The 16,173-nt window shown below is 44.2% G+C and overlaps 1 protein-coding gene across 5 annotated transcripts in view; it reads right to left on the reverse strand.

Moving 5' to 3' along the window:
* RPS6KA1 (ribosomal protein S6 kinase A1) overlaps positions 1–16,173 on the reverse strand; it is an 86,444-nt gene that overhangs the window by 21,575 nt on the left and 48,696 nt on the right. For 4 of the 5 annotated variants that reach the window (XM_081015902.1, XM_081015900.1, XM_081015904.1 and 1 more), the window contains 5 exons: positions 12,339–12,392; positions 6,826–6,942; positions 2,246–2,327; positions 1,953–2,033; positions 1,224–1,303 (listed from right to left, as the gene is read on the reverse strand). In XM_081015902.1, coding sequence (XP_080872028.1) covers positions 1,224–1,303; positions 1,953–2,033; positions 2,246–2,327; positions 6,826–6,942; positions 12,339–12,392 — 414 coding nt within the window. Of the gene's footprint in view, positions 1–1,223; positions 1,304–1,952; positions 2,034–2,245; positions 2,328–6,825; positions 6,943–10,624; positions 10,868–12,338; positions 12,393–16,173 lie in introns of those variants that run through there. The other variant, XM_081015901.1, reaches the window with a different exon arrangement.

A 16,173-nucleotide genomic window follows, 5' to 3' on the forward strand; every position in this document is an offset into this window, starting at 1 on the left:
GGCAAAACTATTTTTAGAGATAGAAATAAAGTAGCAGGCTATCTGAAAAGTTCAACTCAATGCAGTCTGCAAACAATTCTGGATCTCTGATTGCTGCCTTGAGGCAGCAAAATGTATTTTTCATCTTTTGCCATCTTGAGGGTTAGAAACTTGCAGGTTGTTTTTCGTTCAAAGATGAAAGGCAAAATGAGGGTTGCTGCATAAGAGAGTCTGCATGCTTGTGTGATGAGGTTCTCAAGCTGCGGAATATACAGTGGTACCTCGGGTTACATACGCTTCAGGTTACATACGCTTCAGGTTACAGACTCTGCTAACCCAGAAATAGTACCTCAGGTTAAGAACTTTGTTTCAGGATGAGAACAGAAATTGTGCTCTGGTGGTGTGGCAGCAGCAGGAGGCCCCATTAGCTAAAGTGGTGCTTCAGGTTAAGAACAGTTTCAGGTTAAGAACGGACCTCCGGAATGAATTAAGTACTTAACCCGAGGTACCACTGTACATGAGCTCAATTATATTTCTTCAGCATTTTACAGTTCCAAGAGAAGATCTGGCAGACCTACTGGGATCAGCATTATCCCCACTGCATAGATGGGCAACATACATCAATGACAGCAGTAGAGACTCTTATAACCACTTGCACACTACCCTATTGAAAGCCCTATTCTGGCATTAATGCTCCTGTACATGGGGGCAGGGACAGGGCCGCATACTGAGACACCCCACCGCTGCCATTTCCCCCTCCCTTGTTGTCCACAAGTACAGTGTGAGCATCTGCGGAGATGGGTATTTTTGCACATGTACGGTCTCCCCTCCTGCAGATGCCAGCGTACTTCCCTGCAGCATGTGGCAGAATGTATGTGCTGTTCTAAAGAGAGCTGATGTTTGCTCATTACTTCAAAAAACAGCCCATCTCCATTATATATGCTTGCATTGCTCCAAGGAGCTCAAAGTAGCTTTCATGGGCACCCCTAGTTTAGTCTCACAGCCACTCTCTGAGGTAGGTTAGGCTGAGAGACAGTTAGTGGCCACCCACTGCACTTCATGGCTCAGCAGGACTTAGAGCTAGGATCTCCCCAGTCCCAGTCCAACACTCTAACCTAGAAGGTAAGCAACGGATCCCCACACCGCTGCACAATACCTGCATTGCACAGTTTTTTTTATTCCCCAGCTTCTAATCAGATACAGCCAAACTGCCCATGAGCCACATGGTGCATGCATGTACTCACCTCTTTGGAAAGGCGCATGAAGAGGTCTCCTCCTCTGAGGAAGTCGAGGATGAGGTACAGCTTCCCTTCCGTTTGGAAAGCTGAGATGTGAGATACAGAACAATCAGCATCCCCAGAGCTTGCCAGCAGTTGGAGGAGAACCTAGCCAGCCAAGCCTGAGCATAGCTGTCAACTTTCAGATTTGAAAATAAGGGATCAGCAGCCTCGAAAATAAGGGATCAGCAGCCTCACCTATCCCGGGGACAGTCTACGGGATATCTAACAATCTGGGATAGCAGCGGGAAGCAGCAGGAAACGGCATTGGAATAAGGGAATTTCCCACAAAAAAAGGTAAGGTTGACAGCTATGAGCCCGAGCAATGTCTCAAGTGGTTAAAGGAGCCTTAGGCACGCCCAAGGACAGTTCCATGTTGACTGGGGCTGATAGGAGTTGTAGTCCAAAACATCTAGAGGGCACTAGGTTGGGGACGGCAGCTGTTCCTCTGGCCCTCCCCCAGAAACAAAGTGCCCCACATGAACCATTTAACCAGGTTTCAAGCAGGGGATTGAAGTGGGCTTCTGGTCCCAAGTTAAGGGGAATTAGATAGAATCAGCGCCAACTAACAAATTGTATAATAGGTGGGGATAACAGAGATTTGGTCCAGAAAGTGGAAGAATTTCAAGGGGTGGGGAAGGAGGGAGATGGAAAGAGACAGAGAATGCCAGAAGAAAGGTGAAGTTTTGCACTCACCATAGTGGAGTTTCACGATGAATGGGTGGTTGACTTCTACTAAAATGTCTCTTTCCATTTTTGTTCTTACACGATCACGCACTGTCAACACAGAAAGCTCAATTCAGACATATCACAACTGGGGAAAAAGCACCCAGCATCAACTCTGAAGACTGAGTCTCAACCCAAAGCTAGTTGACTGCAAGTGAGCATGAGGATCATGATGGCCAAGGATGACGTGCGCCTGAAATGTATCCCCTGCACCACAACGTCCTGGTTCATTCAGGTTCCTAGCACCAAGTGGGGCTTGTTACCTTTCAGGGTGGCTTTCTTTAGGACCTTCATGGCGTAAAGGTGGCCATTGTCCGGTGGGGTGATTTTTCTTACGAGGAAAACCTGCACAGAGAAAGGCCAGGACAGAAAGAAAGAGAGAGAGAGTGTCACACTCAGTAAAAATTCAGTGAAAGGAGCACCTTGAAGTTCGGAGGTGGGGAGAAGGCAACTTGAAACTGTTCCCTAGTGTTTTCAAGCCAATAAATTAAGTTGACTGCAACTGCCAATTCCAACACTGGATGGGGCTGCTCTCATCTTAAAAACAACCAACCAAACAAAAACAGAACCCAACAGGTCTGTCCTCTGCATTTTGCCATGCTGCACCCTTTCCGCAAAACCCCAAATTGTCTCTACCTGTCTATGCCTAGAGATAGGATAAGTTGAGCATGACAAGCCTTTCCTCAGATTCAAAGGCCTTTACACAGGAGTGGAGAACTGGGCTGGGTCTTTACCTCCTCCATCGCCTATGAGACACATTTGACAGGTGGGGCAGAGCCCCCAACCTGTCAGTCACTTGACATCACAGTGATGTCAGATGACCTGTTTTTACCCACGCTGAACAACAGCTGATTGTTGGCGCTCGCAAACTCTGCACACAGAGCAATGCAGGTGATAGTTAGGGCTTTGGCACATGCGCATGGAGCTATGTGCAAGCCCTGACAATCAGCTGATCAACAGAGCCTGGGTGCTTTATGGAAGCCGCAGCCAGTGCAGAATGTGTCAGCTTGCCACTGAATTTTGGTGTGGATGAGCAGCCTGAAGCAATGCGATCTCTGTGTTTGCTCCACACTTTTGGACTGTGTTATATGAATGCTGCAATGGAAGGTTAAGTACTCCATTTATAAGAACAAAATGGCCTCAGGCCTGACTGGGAACCCAGCTGCCTGTCCTGAAAGAAAGCACTGCTTCTAAGGTTGTGTGTGTAGCAGCTGAGTGGCAAGGTGCCGTGTACCTGATCAGAGGTATTACTACTTTACTTTAAAAGAAGAGGTGTGAAATGTTGAGTATTTCTGCCACCACTGGCAGCCATTCCCAACCTGGTGCTCTTTAGGTGTGTTGGACTACAACTCCAATCAGCTCCAGCTAGCATGGCCAATGACAAGGGATAATGGGAGCTGGAGTTCTACATCTGGAAGGCACTAGCTCAGAGAAGGTTACTATCATCATCATCAAACCTTTTATTGGCATCACATACAAACATCCAAAACAAATACAGAATTACCACTTCCCCAGTGGCACAAAACATTTGCTAAAAGAAAGGAGGCAGAGCCATCTATCGTCACACATCTAGGTCTCCAGGGAGATCAGACGTCTGCAGTGTCTTTAGATGACAAAAAACCGAGGCAGACTTCCGGGGTGGCGCCATCGGTAATGGCGGATTCCCTCTGATCCGGAGGGACTGGCTCCACGGGAAACGGGTCTGTTCCGCTACGGCGAAGCGGGGACCCTCTAAAAAATCACAGGCGGAGGAAGCCTGTGACCATGGGGCTCGGCGGGCACCTTTTGCGCCCCCCCCAATTCGTAAAGGAACCCAATTATGGGCTCCGGAGCGAAGAGGGGTTAGTGGCGCGGTGCTGAGAGTCAACTGCTTCTTCCGTGGAGCGAAGCCGCACAGCCGTTGCCGGAGAGTGCTACCTTTTTCCTGGGACAATTTGGCTACAAAAACAACTACCCGTGAGCAGATCAAATTTGGACAATTGGACTTTAAACAACGATCTGTGAGTAGAACGGAAAATTGGATTAAGAAATTCCTCTTAATTTGGCACTGAAGCGGGAAGGTCTAAACAGGAAGTCAGCCTTCTGTTTCTTGTAGATAGATTAAAGCAAAGACATGGCAAACTAGAGATTAGAAAATCGTTTGTAAAGGATCAACTTTCATCATCTAAAATGATGGAAGCAGGAGAAGAGGGGGGATTTTTCCCGGATTGCTTAAACCTGCAGAAGAGAGTGTAAGAAAAGTAATTTTCCACCGTCTTGAACCTGGGAGCGGGGTGTCAGGACAGACGTTTTTGGGAAAGTTCATTGACTATAGACAAATGTTTTTGACAGACAGTTAAAAGAAGAGAAACATAGTGATTCCATTGTCCTCTTTCGCACTTTAAAGGAACAAATATTGACAAAATATCTGAAAAAAGAAACTTTGTTGTTAGATCTGCTGTTTAAAAAAAAAAAGAAAAGAGTTGGATACAAATAGAAGTTCTTCCCCTAGAGGGAGCTTGTGAAACTGTTACTAAACTTGAACTGGGGAGCGTCGCAGCTGCAACAGATTAAGATCGTGGGAATAGACTTCTGACCTTGTATAACAATGTACTCAGAGGCTCTGGTGCATGCCTTCTGCAAAACAAGTGCTTTATTGGAACAGTTACATGAGAAGACGGATTTGATGACTGTTGCGATCAGAAATTTTGGACAGGTAGTGGGTATCTATATAGAACCCACTCAGGAATCAATTCAGGAATGTGCTCTGACAGATCAGATGAAGGAGGAGGCTGTGGCTGGACCCCGAGAGGCAGAGATAGAGGGAACTGTGGCCCAGCAGGAACATGAGTGGTTGGACCTGACGAATGAACCTGGAAAAAGCCAGATTTGGAGAGATAGAGTCTTGTTTGGTTTGGAGATGGGGGGCTGGATAGACCCCCCTATGCAGGGATGTTTTGACTTTTCAAGTCTGGCATTGGGTCGGGAGGAGTTTGGAGTTGTGGGGGTCCTCAATTTTGGAGGGACCTTGAAACATGTTTTTAAATACCACATGGAGTTCAGTGTGGACTATGGAAAAGGGGCTGATCTGTCGAGAAGGGACAAAAATACTGTCAAGCTGGAGTCTCCACGAGTGAAAGGAGCAGAAGACAAAGTAAAGTACAGGTATAAATATGAAGAAGATCTGCGGAAGGGACATGGAAGAGACTTAAGGGCCTCGGACATAAGGTTACCAGGTTAATGAACTAGATGGATGGGATAGAAAGGACTGACAAAACCCGTGACCAGGAGGAAGAGACATTGGATTAAGATTGGAGAAAGTTTCAAAAATTCTATTTAGGAATGTTCTCTAAAATTAATGAGTATTAAAAAAGATGTTGGAACGAAATTATTTGGCTTTAGCAGAAATGTTAAAAAGAACTATGCAAGAATATGTCATGGTTATGAGAAATTGGTATAGATAAGACTCAAGCTTTAAGTTTTAGGGTTTTTTATAGTAAGATAAGGTTAAAATAGATTAAGGTAATTTAATGACAGAATATTATGAAAAATGGGAAGGATTTGCTGTGATAATCAATAACTAGAATACAAAAAAGGGAGGGGTGAGGAGGTCGATGAAATAAGGTAATGACAGTTAAGGATTTGGGAATATTGGATCTGTTTTTAAACTTTTGTGGTTTATTTTTGTTTTTTGATTTTGATGTGTTATGTTTTGTTTTTTGCTTTTTGCTTTTGATTTTTATCGACTTGTATTGTTTGATTGTGGTTTGTTTTTTCCTTGCTTTTTTCTTTTTTTTTTCTTTTTGACTTTTCTGTAATCTTAAAATTCTTAATAAATATCATTTAAAAAAAAAATAGATGACAAAAAACCAAATAGAGATATTTAGCCAATAACTTGGTAAGCTCCTGATCATTCCCCAGTAATAGAAAATGTATGACCTCCAACTCTGGTTTCCATTTGGGAATACAGAATTGATCTAGAAATTGCTGACGGAGATCAGCGTACAGTTTACAATTAAGAACCATATGTGTAAGGGTTTCCACCAGGTGGTCGTCACATGGGCAAGTTCTTTCTCCTTCCACCCTGCCTGAGAACCTTCCCCAAAGGAGGTTTGATGGATTTGAATTAAACCTGGCCAGCAAAAATGCCAGAAGGTTACTAGATACATTACCTGGGAATAAGTCCACTGAACTGAATGCAGCTTACTTCTGGAAACGCACATACTGCTGAAGACTTTGTAGAGCAGCCTTTCCCAACCAATGCCCTCTTACAACACTAACCACCCTTGACAATTGGTCACACTGTATGGGCCTGGTGGGAGTTGGAGTCCAACAGCATCTGGGGTGTACCAGGTTAGAGAAGGCCATAATAAAGCATTAAATGATGGGCTCACCACAACAGTCATTTTTGTGTTGGCAAATGTAACATGCAGGTCTAATCTGGGGTCCTGTTACTCCCAGACATATTTGTTCCACTACTAGACTCTGCATTTACAGGATCTTGTCTCAGATGAAGCCAGAAATCCTAAGCTTCTAGTCCACACAGAGGCAAAAGATCTACAAATGAGTAGGCAGTGCCTACTGACCAACTGGAAAGTAGAAGCCTTGGCCAGAGCTTCCAACAAATTAAAAAGCTAGGGTGTGTACATAAATGTGCCCTTGTGTCTGCCTCCACTCTAGATTCCCTGCAAAAAGGAAAAAGGCTGCATCTAGACTACTTCATCCAGACTATCAAAAAAAGTTTGCACAATACTGTAGAGCACACATCCTTTTCATGCACTGGGTTGTAGTTCTCTTGAGAGTATGAGACACACATTTTCCTCTTCATCAGCTCAGCTAACAGACGCCAAAAAGGTGAACTCACTTTGCCAAACGAACCCTGTCCCAGGACTTTAAGAAGCTCAAACTGTGATGGATCGGCCTTCTCAGACCCCTCTTTCACAAGGTATGTGATGGTATATTCTTGGACAGAGCCTTCATTCTAAAATTAAAGAGGAAAAAGAAAAAAGGGGGGGAAAAGGTTAGCTGGTCCTACAGATCAGAAGACCTCTTGCTTTAAAAAGAACAATAAGACAATCAGAGATTATACAATGCTCTTGAGCTTGCAGAAAACAGCCTAATTCTCTCACCAGTGTCAGAATCTCTTTACGTTTTGCTGCCACTGAATAGCACGAGAGTCAAGGGTCAGAATCCTTGCCCCTGTGGCCAGTCTGTCTGTTAACTGCTTGCTTGATTCCAAGCAGAGGCACTGGTCAAGGCAGGACTTTGGGCCAAGAAACCTGCTGGATTTAGCAGAATGCACAGCAGGGCTGGTTGAAGTTAAATCAAGTAATACACATTAACCATCTTTAAAAGCACCTGCCTGCTCTCCCTTCCCAGTAAAACCATTAAGTTCAGAGTCTAAAATTACTTAACTGCCCCATTGATTCCAAGCACAAAAATATGCTTGAGCCCATCATGCAAGCTCAAGCCAACGAGATGTTGGTGGTTGTGAACAAAATCCATCTTTGTGCATTTGTACTGAATTGCCAGCACTGAGCAAGCAGTGCAAGTGTATGAAGTGCTATGAACTCTTACAGTGTTTGTATAGGGATTTTCCTATTATAATCAAGGGACATGCCAAGGTCACATTATATTTATAATATGTAGAAGACATTCAGGTGGGCAAGGTGCTGGCAGCTGCAACATGCATTCCTTTGGTGAACAGCAACACAATAGAGAGTGGCGGTCTTTGAAAGGAGCTCCTATTTAGCTGCCTCCAAGTGCGGTTGGACTCCAACTCCCATCAGCCCCTGTCAGCATGGCCAATTGTCAGGGCTGATGGGAGTTGGAGTCCAACAACATCTGGAGGGCTGTGGTGCTTAGCATTTATCTCACTTCCTGCAGTTGAGGAGACCAGCTGCACATCCTTTACGCAAATGCAGGTAGCTGCAAAGTGAGATTCGACAGCACACGAGACTGAGTCACTCACAGCCTTGAGAAATCCAGCGTTCCATAAACAATGTCAAGACACTGCTGGATCTGTCAACTCATACATTACATGGACACTGCCCCACCCCAAGCATGGCCACAGTTTACAGTGAACAGGAGCAAAGGGCCTTGGCTCCAGGAAGCAGATCTGGGCACAAGTTCAGGAGGGGCAATGTTTGGACAGCTTTACTGCTAGGGCCAAGTAAAGCTGTCCAAACATTTGGCATCAGTTAAGCAGATCACGGAGGATGGTGTGGGTGGAGAGAGAAGGGTCAGCAGCAGTTGCATGCACAGCTATCTTGTGAGATACCTAGGGATGTATCCAGGTTGGAAGGGACCTGGCCAGGGCACTGGAACCTAGCAGCTGCCAAAAGACAGCAGCTTTGGAGAAACTGCTGGGAGAAGTCAGATTGAAGGGAAGGGGAAGAGGGAACAGGGATGCATGTGTACAGGTGTGAAAACCTCCAATCAGGCAAGGAAGAGGCATTGTCCGAGTCCAAGGATGCAATCCAGCTAGGCAAAAACAATCAAGGAGGATGCACAACATGGCCTGTCAGGGGCATGGCTATGTAGGGGTTGTGGTCTGGGGAGAGACCAGAGGCCCAGATAGAGGCTTGAAAGGCCATATTTGGTCCCTGGGGCTCAAAGTTCCCCTGTCTCTGATCTAAAGAAGCTACCAGACTCTGGCTTTTGCCTCAGTGTCATGCTTTTGTCTGCAGGAAAGCTTTCAAGTCAGCAGCTTGGTGGCTTGCAAACATTTGCTGTTTCCCCACAATTAACATATGCACTCTCCCCACCCCCCCGCTTCCCCTCCCACGATATTAAGCACTGCAGTACATTTTGCCATCTACTCCCGTCGCTTTTTGGCGGGTGGCAACGAGTGCGAATGTTTGCGCCACCAGAATTACCCACCACCCTACAGCAAACACGCTTGTTTGTTGCAAAACAGAGTCAGTGTGGCTGGCACATGGAGGAAGCAGACCCCCACCCCCAAAGCCATCTGCTTAGCTACATGAGCAGTTCTGGGGAAGAAAAAAACACCAAGGAGTCTGCCTGCCTCTTGGCAGCCTTGCCCGCCCCCCTCAACTTTCCTCTTCACTTCAGGGGGAGACTGAGGAAATGCCAATGCTTGAAACTGGCAGCGTCTTGAGATGGAAATATCGAACCAGAGACAGATTTTGTATCAGAAACAAGAAGACTGAGCAAGCAAACTCAGAAGTCACATTTACAGAGGGCTGTAACCATGACATGGTAACTGATTTGCTTGGCCCATGGCTCAGTCGTAGAGCACATGCATTGCATTTAAAAGACCCCAGGTTAAATCCTCAGCTTCTCAAGGCACAGCTGGGAAACACTCCCGTCCGAAACTCTGGGGAGATTCTGGCAGTGTAGTCTATACTGAGCTAGATGGATCAATGGTCAAACTCAGTAGAGGGCTATGTTTCTATTTAATGCAGTTCTTTATGCAGAAGTATGAGGACTAGAATCTTAACTTTATTTTAAGGGGAAGGGCCATAAGCTTGAGCACACAGAAGGTCTTAGGTTCAATCTCTGGCTACTCCAGGTAGAGCTGGGAATGTCCCCTGTCCTGAAACCCTGAAAAGCCACTGCCAGTCAGTGTGGGCAATATTGAGCTAGATGGAACATAGATCTGAGTCACTTTAAGCAGCTTGCTATGTTTCTCTTACAAAATGGAAAAATTGTGGGTGGTACACAGTATAAAAAAAGTAAAGGTATTCAGTGTAGTCCTACCCAGAATAGACTCCCACAGCCGCAGCCAGCATAGCCACAGATGATGGGAACTGTAGTCCAGGGACATCAGGAGAGCCACAAGCTCTCCACCTCAGCTTGTTCATTATTTATATTTGCGCAGCTCAGGGTAGATGGGGAGATATTTGATTCAGTTTGTATTCAAAGGCGAATCTATTGAATCTGCACTTTCCAAAACAATATGAGAACTGAAATGCAGCTATCCTTCGAAATCCACATCTTTCCAAATTTTGCAGTGCAGCTCTCCAAACGACCAAAGTCTTAACAAATGCTGTATATCTGGGGAAATTGCTTGCAAAAATGTGTACATTAGTCAAAACTTCATATAATATGTGTTTGTTAGGAGAAAGTTGCACAGACATGACGATGAATCTTTAAAGAAGATGAACAAACTTTTTTAAAAAAACAACAATAGCAACTAACAAATTGCTGCAGAAATGTAAAGTGCTGAATTTAAGACAGGAAAAAATAAGAAACCGAGAGAACCGAAATGGAGAACCGAAATTTCCATTTGTAGCGGTAGATGGCATCTGCTTTGCAATGAGAAAAATCCCAGGTTCGATCCACGGCATCTCTGGATAAGGTTGGGAGGGATCCCTGTCTGAAATGCCGTAGAGTCACTGCCAGTCAGTGTGGACAATACTGAGCTAGAGGGACCAGTGGTCTGACTCAGTAGAAGGCAGCTTCCTGCATCCCTCCTTTATTCCACAGGACTCATATGTACAGTTCCCACTCCTGGCATCAACCACACCCAGACCTGCTTTTTTCCAACAAGCTGGCATTTGGACCAGCCAGATGATGAGAGTACACCCAAAGGAGAAGAAAAAACCATCATCCATGAAGCTGCCGCACTCCTACGGCTTACAAAAGCAAATAAGCACAGCTAGAACAGACTGTCCGCCAGGCCAAGCCAAAGTACTGACCGGGTTGCTGAGGTTGCTTGCGGGAGGCAGTGGGAGGCTGCAAGGCTCGGGGCGGCGCTTCCCGTTGATCCATAGCGTGAGGAAGGCAAGGATGCGAGGGAGCCTGGGTTCCTTAGCCACACTCATTGTCCCACTCTGGCGAGAGCGGCACATCTCTCATGGCAAGGTCCCCAAGGTCCCCTAAGGGAGCATGGCTGGTGGCTGCAGGCAGACCATCAGCTGGGGCGCACTCTGGGTCTCGCAGGGGACCAGCCGCTGATACATGTACCCAAAGCCAAGCCAAGCGGAAGCAGGGAGGTAGGGCCGCCTTAAGAAGCAAAGCAGGTTAAAAACAGCACTTCCGGCCCTCCCTCAAACCAAAACACTTGTGGTTAGTTCACTTTAAACACCTTCGAGCTTCTTTCATGTTCCAGTTCCACTTTTTCCTGTTCAAATGGAAGCCTCTCCCCTTAATTCTTGTAGCAGGGGGCGTGGGAAGCCTTTTTTTCAGCATGAGGACCACATTTCTTTCATGAACAGACTTCTGGAGGGCCACATGGTGATGGCAGGTGCGCCCAGAGGCAGAAGTAGGTGGGACAATGGACAGGAATCTGACCTTTATCAGTAGGCTACATTCTAGGCAGGCAAAGGTCAGGTTGTTTTTCTCATTCTCTGTATATGTGTATCTATATATGTGTGTGTATATCCATATTTCTTCATTTCACAAAAATTATATGCCACTTGATTCTTTAAAAAACACTCAAGGTAGTTTACAAAAGAGTAAAACAATGAAAATTGTCAATAAAAAGAGTAAAAAAACAACTTTTTAAAACAATATAATAATAGTCAAAATCAGCAATCAGCTAAAACCAGTTTTTACACACCTCAACATTCAACTTGCCTGGATAGGCTTTCCTAAATGAAAAATATTTTTAGCAGGCACCTGCCTGATGTCAGCAGGCAGGAAATTCCAGAGCGTGGGTGCTCCACACTAAAATATCAATTTCTTACAATGCGGAACAAGTTTTATGTGGCACCTGTAACATATTACATATACACACCTTATCAAGTCATTAGCCCATAATACTGTAGTGGATATAATTTAGAGATCCACTTTCTCTCTTTTGTTTTTTTCTAAGTGCATGAAAGTGATCGTACAAATAATAAAACCCAAAATAAATAAATTGTTCACTAAAATCTCAGTTTTGCTCCACATCAAAAAATTTTGAGGGCTAAAACCATATTTGTAATACTGTAATTTCAAGATGCAGAACTGTAGAACAGCCCCCAGTTGCTGGTTTTGCCACCTGCTTCATTCATGAAAATGGAAATATGAATTGTTCGTAACAGGAAGCTGATGTTCGATGTAACCCTTCAGTCTGGATGTTAGCTGTAGCCCTTCAGTCTGTAAGAGACTGAAAAGTCTGCCATGTTTGATTTTGGGGATTGGATCATATTGGTGAATTCGTTGTTATGTGACTAACAATGCCATCCTATCTTCCCTGCTTAGATAACCTATTTCCACCCTTCCAAACTTCGGTTCATTCAGAGTTAAAAGCACAAAGACAGTATGACCTCAAAAGGAAAGAATGGGAAAGACAGCTTACATTAACTCAACTCAAATCTTGTACAGAAATAATCAGCCAATCTCTCAGTATCTGCTTGTGAAGTAAGGTGAGAACACAAATTAAGACATCTCTCCCAAACAGGTGTTCCGCAAGCATGCAGTTTTTACCTTATCTGCTGTGTTCACATTGTCTCTCTCTATCCAAGTGGTGTTCCGTTTTGCCTGCAGAACAAAATGAGAAAATAGTGTCTGAGCAGGAGGTCTATGGAACCTGAAACAACAGCAACACTTTCTAAATATGTTCATCTGAAGCATGGATATCAAATTGTGACATAGCCAAATTGCCGCTGTTCCTCTAAAGTGTCAAAAGTATAGCACAAACAAAAGGTTGTGACTTCCATGCTCATCAACACATAGTACAATTATCTACTGAACCTTAGGTTTCAATTTTTCCTGGTAAAATTCCCAGTTCATATTGATATAGTAGTAGTAGCAACAGCAGCAGCAGAAAAAGAATGGAAGAAAGAAAGTGAATCTTTCTTTCTTTGTGACAAAATCAGTTTGAATCATAGAAGCAGCAGGCAGTGAGCAATGCTAATATGCCACAAAAAAGTTTTACATACATATTTGTGTTCGATGGCAGAATTTGGATACTTTTTGGTACAGTGGTACCTCTGGTTAAGAACTTAATTCGTTCCGGAGGTCCATTCTTAACCTGAAACTGTTCTTAACCTGAGATACCACTTTAGCTAATGGGGCCTCCTGCTGCCGCTGCGCCGCTGCACAATTTCTGTTCTCATCCTGAGGTAAAGTTCTTAACCTGAGGTACTTCTTCCAGGTTAGCGGAGTCTGTAACCTGAAGCATTTGTAACCTAAAGCATTTGTAACCCGAGGTACCACTGGGCCAACAGGTTTATATACTCTTTACAGAATAGTGGCAGACAAGTCATGGAGTAATTCCATAGTGACCAATGTAAGTTTCTTTACATAATGTTTTGTGCTTTAGCTAATATTATTTGAACTTCATTTAACAATAAATTATTCGTCTGTTAGCTGGCATGATTAACTCTACAAAAAGTTCCATTGTCCTAATCTCATCCAATTTTGTTCCTAACGTACAATTTCTTGTCAGTTCACCAAATGAGAAAGCAAACTATCAATACAATACAGTAAAAGGTCATTAATCCATTCTCTGTTTTCTTTGAGAGGTCTTTAACTGAACTTTAGAAAACCTTTGGAAAAAATTATCAACCAAGTAAACCAGCTACAATCATGAAACAAGTGTAAAAACAAATCCAAAACAGTTTCATATATGAAACAATCAAAAACAATTCCAGGTATAAAAACAGTAGCAACATTTCAGCACAATTTCACTTTTAAAAAACAGTTAAAATAGTTCCAATGCAAATTCAGACTGGGATAATGACCTTCACATAAAAGGCTAGTTGGAAGAGGAAGGTCTTCAGTAGATGCTGAAAAGATGAGAGAAAGATAGTGCCTGCCTCATATTCAAGGTAAGGGAATTCCAAAGTGTTGGTGCCCACCACATGAAAGTCCTGATTCCTTAGTCTTTATGTCCAACTGTCTGTGTGTAAGAGTTAGGGATTGCTCCTGAGATCTTGTACTAGCACAGGCTGAAACTCAAGTAGGAATCCTCTCTCAAAACTTCTCATTTTCATTCCTGCAGCATGCATCCACAACAGAAGTTAATTGTAAGCACTCTTGATGTGCTCTGTAATAAAGCACCTGTTTTGCATGATGAAGGTCCTGGGTGCAATCCCGTAAGCTTTTTGGTTTAGAGAAAAGGCAAGAAAGAGGTGATTTGATAAAAGTTCATAAAATTATGCATGGCATAGAGAAAGTTGACACTGAAAAGTTATGAAGGAGGGAGAACAACATGAGGACCCGTGGGCATCCAATGAAGCTGAATGTTGGAAGATTTAGAACAAATAACCTGACCTTTAAGGCTGGTGGGACAGAAAGCAGCCAGCCCGACAGTAGCTGGAGGAGCCAGAACCAATGACAAGCCGAGCCTCATTAATAATAATAATAAATTTTATTTATACCCTGCCCTCCCGAGCCAAGACCCGGCTCAGGACAGCTAACACCCGCTTAGCCAATTGATTAAAATACAACTTAAAAACAAGATTAAAATACACCATTAAATACAACAAGATTAAAATACAACATTAAAATGCAGCCTCATTTCAGTAGAAACTCAAATCAAAAACTTTTTTTGGGATGAAAACGTCAAATCTTCACCAAGGCCAACTATCCAGACTGGTCCTATGTGGGCCAGAAAAAAAGCCAAGGAAGTCCCCAAACAGGAGTTCCATCACAAAAGGAGAAAGGAAAAAGGATAGAGGGGATCAAGTGAATTCCAAGCCAAAGGCCAGGCAGAACAACTCTGTCTTACATTCATTCATTCTAGTTTTGCCCCTACGTATTGAGTTCTACAAGGGGAAACACTGAGACTAAGGACGAGGAAGCTGAGCACCCCCCAAACTGGATGCATGTAAGAAGGCAAGCAGGTGAGGACTGACATGGGCAGACTTAGGTTGGCGGGGCCCTGCTGCCAACGGAGTAAGGATGTGACTCTTTCATCTTCCTGACTCATTTTAACAAATGGCAGGGCCAGCCCAGACAGCAACAGATCCAGTGCCAGTCAATAAGGTTCACGGCTGAAAAGGAACTTGAACTCCTCGCCTTCCTAGTCTCAACCCAACCACTCCACCAGACTGGCCCTGTGTAACTCCAAAATACCATGTGCATTGATGGCATAATAAACAAATTTAAAAAATAATGATGATGAGTGGAGCAATTATTATAATGTTGCATATAGGTAAAAGGCCTCCCTGCCTGTTGGCATTTAAAGGACACTTGTCTTTCACCTGCATTGTGCGAGGAAGGGGGGGGGAACGTGCAACCAATTTCATTTTTATTTTGTAAATTACTTCATCTCCTAGATGCTCTGCCTCCACAACTGCTTAAGTGCAAAGAGGAACACATCTAAAGGGCATGTCTCTTGAAAATGTTTGGATGTAACGACCCCACCCCACCCCCAAGCTGCTTTAAATGTGCAGAGATGAGGATAAACTCTTTAACACCCTTTAAAAACAAACACAAAAACACAGCAGAGGAAATGAACCAAATAAATGCTCAAACCGCAAGCCTCCTGCAAGCAGGACTCTCTACGTGAACTGTAAAGAGTCCCTTGCAAAAGCTGTTGTTACTTCCACTTATCTCAATCTGCAGCAAAGTCTCTACAGCTGGGAGGAAGAAGAGGGAACCATTTCCGGAACAAGTGGGTTTCTCTGAGCCCAGGCCGAAAAGAGAAGCTGCAAACTTGTAACCGGGAAGTATCTGACCATTTAAAATCTGAAGAAGAAAGGGCAAACACTAATCCAGTGATGCTGCTGCTGCTATCCTCACACAGCGTGGAGCCCATCCAAGAAGAGTGTCAGTGGTGAGGTGCACAAACTGCCTCTTGCAGGTTTAAGGGGGTTCCTTGCTGAAAATTCATTGCACAACAGCTCCCCGCACCCCGCGCTCTAGCATAATAATGTGGCGCTGACTGAGGAGGTTCCAATTCCCACTCAGTCATGAAGGCTCTCTGGTCATCGCACCAGGAGCCACTTGCTATCTTCTTCACAGGGTTGTTGTGATGAGCGAGCCCAAATAACGAGTTCCTCTGTCGTAACCATAATAGCCCTTGATCTAAAGCTTTGCCTCTGTTAGGAAAACCTGGGTATAGTTTGAATCCAAAGGGATTCTAGTGGGGGGAAAAGGGATAAACAACAACAACCACAAGGCCAAAGACGGGCCTTAGCCAAGTAGTTGCTGAATGCTACCAACCAAGGCTAGATCCAATGATAATCCACACATGCCTTGTCCGCCAAATAATGCAAACTGTGCAGCACTACAAATCCTGCTAACTTCCCCCTCCCCACAGGCAGAATTCTCCCTCCATACAACCAACAGGCAAATATTTTGACAAGCACCA

Source organism: Podarcis pityusensis (assembly GCF_964106645.2).
Source record: "Podarcis pityusensis genome assembly, chromosome: 8".
Classification (NCBI taxonomy): domain Eukaryota; kingdom Metazoa; phylum Chordata; class Lepidosauria; order Squamata; family Lacertidae; genus Podarcis; species Podarcis pityusensis.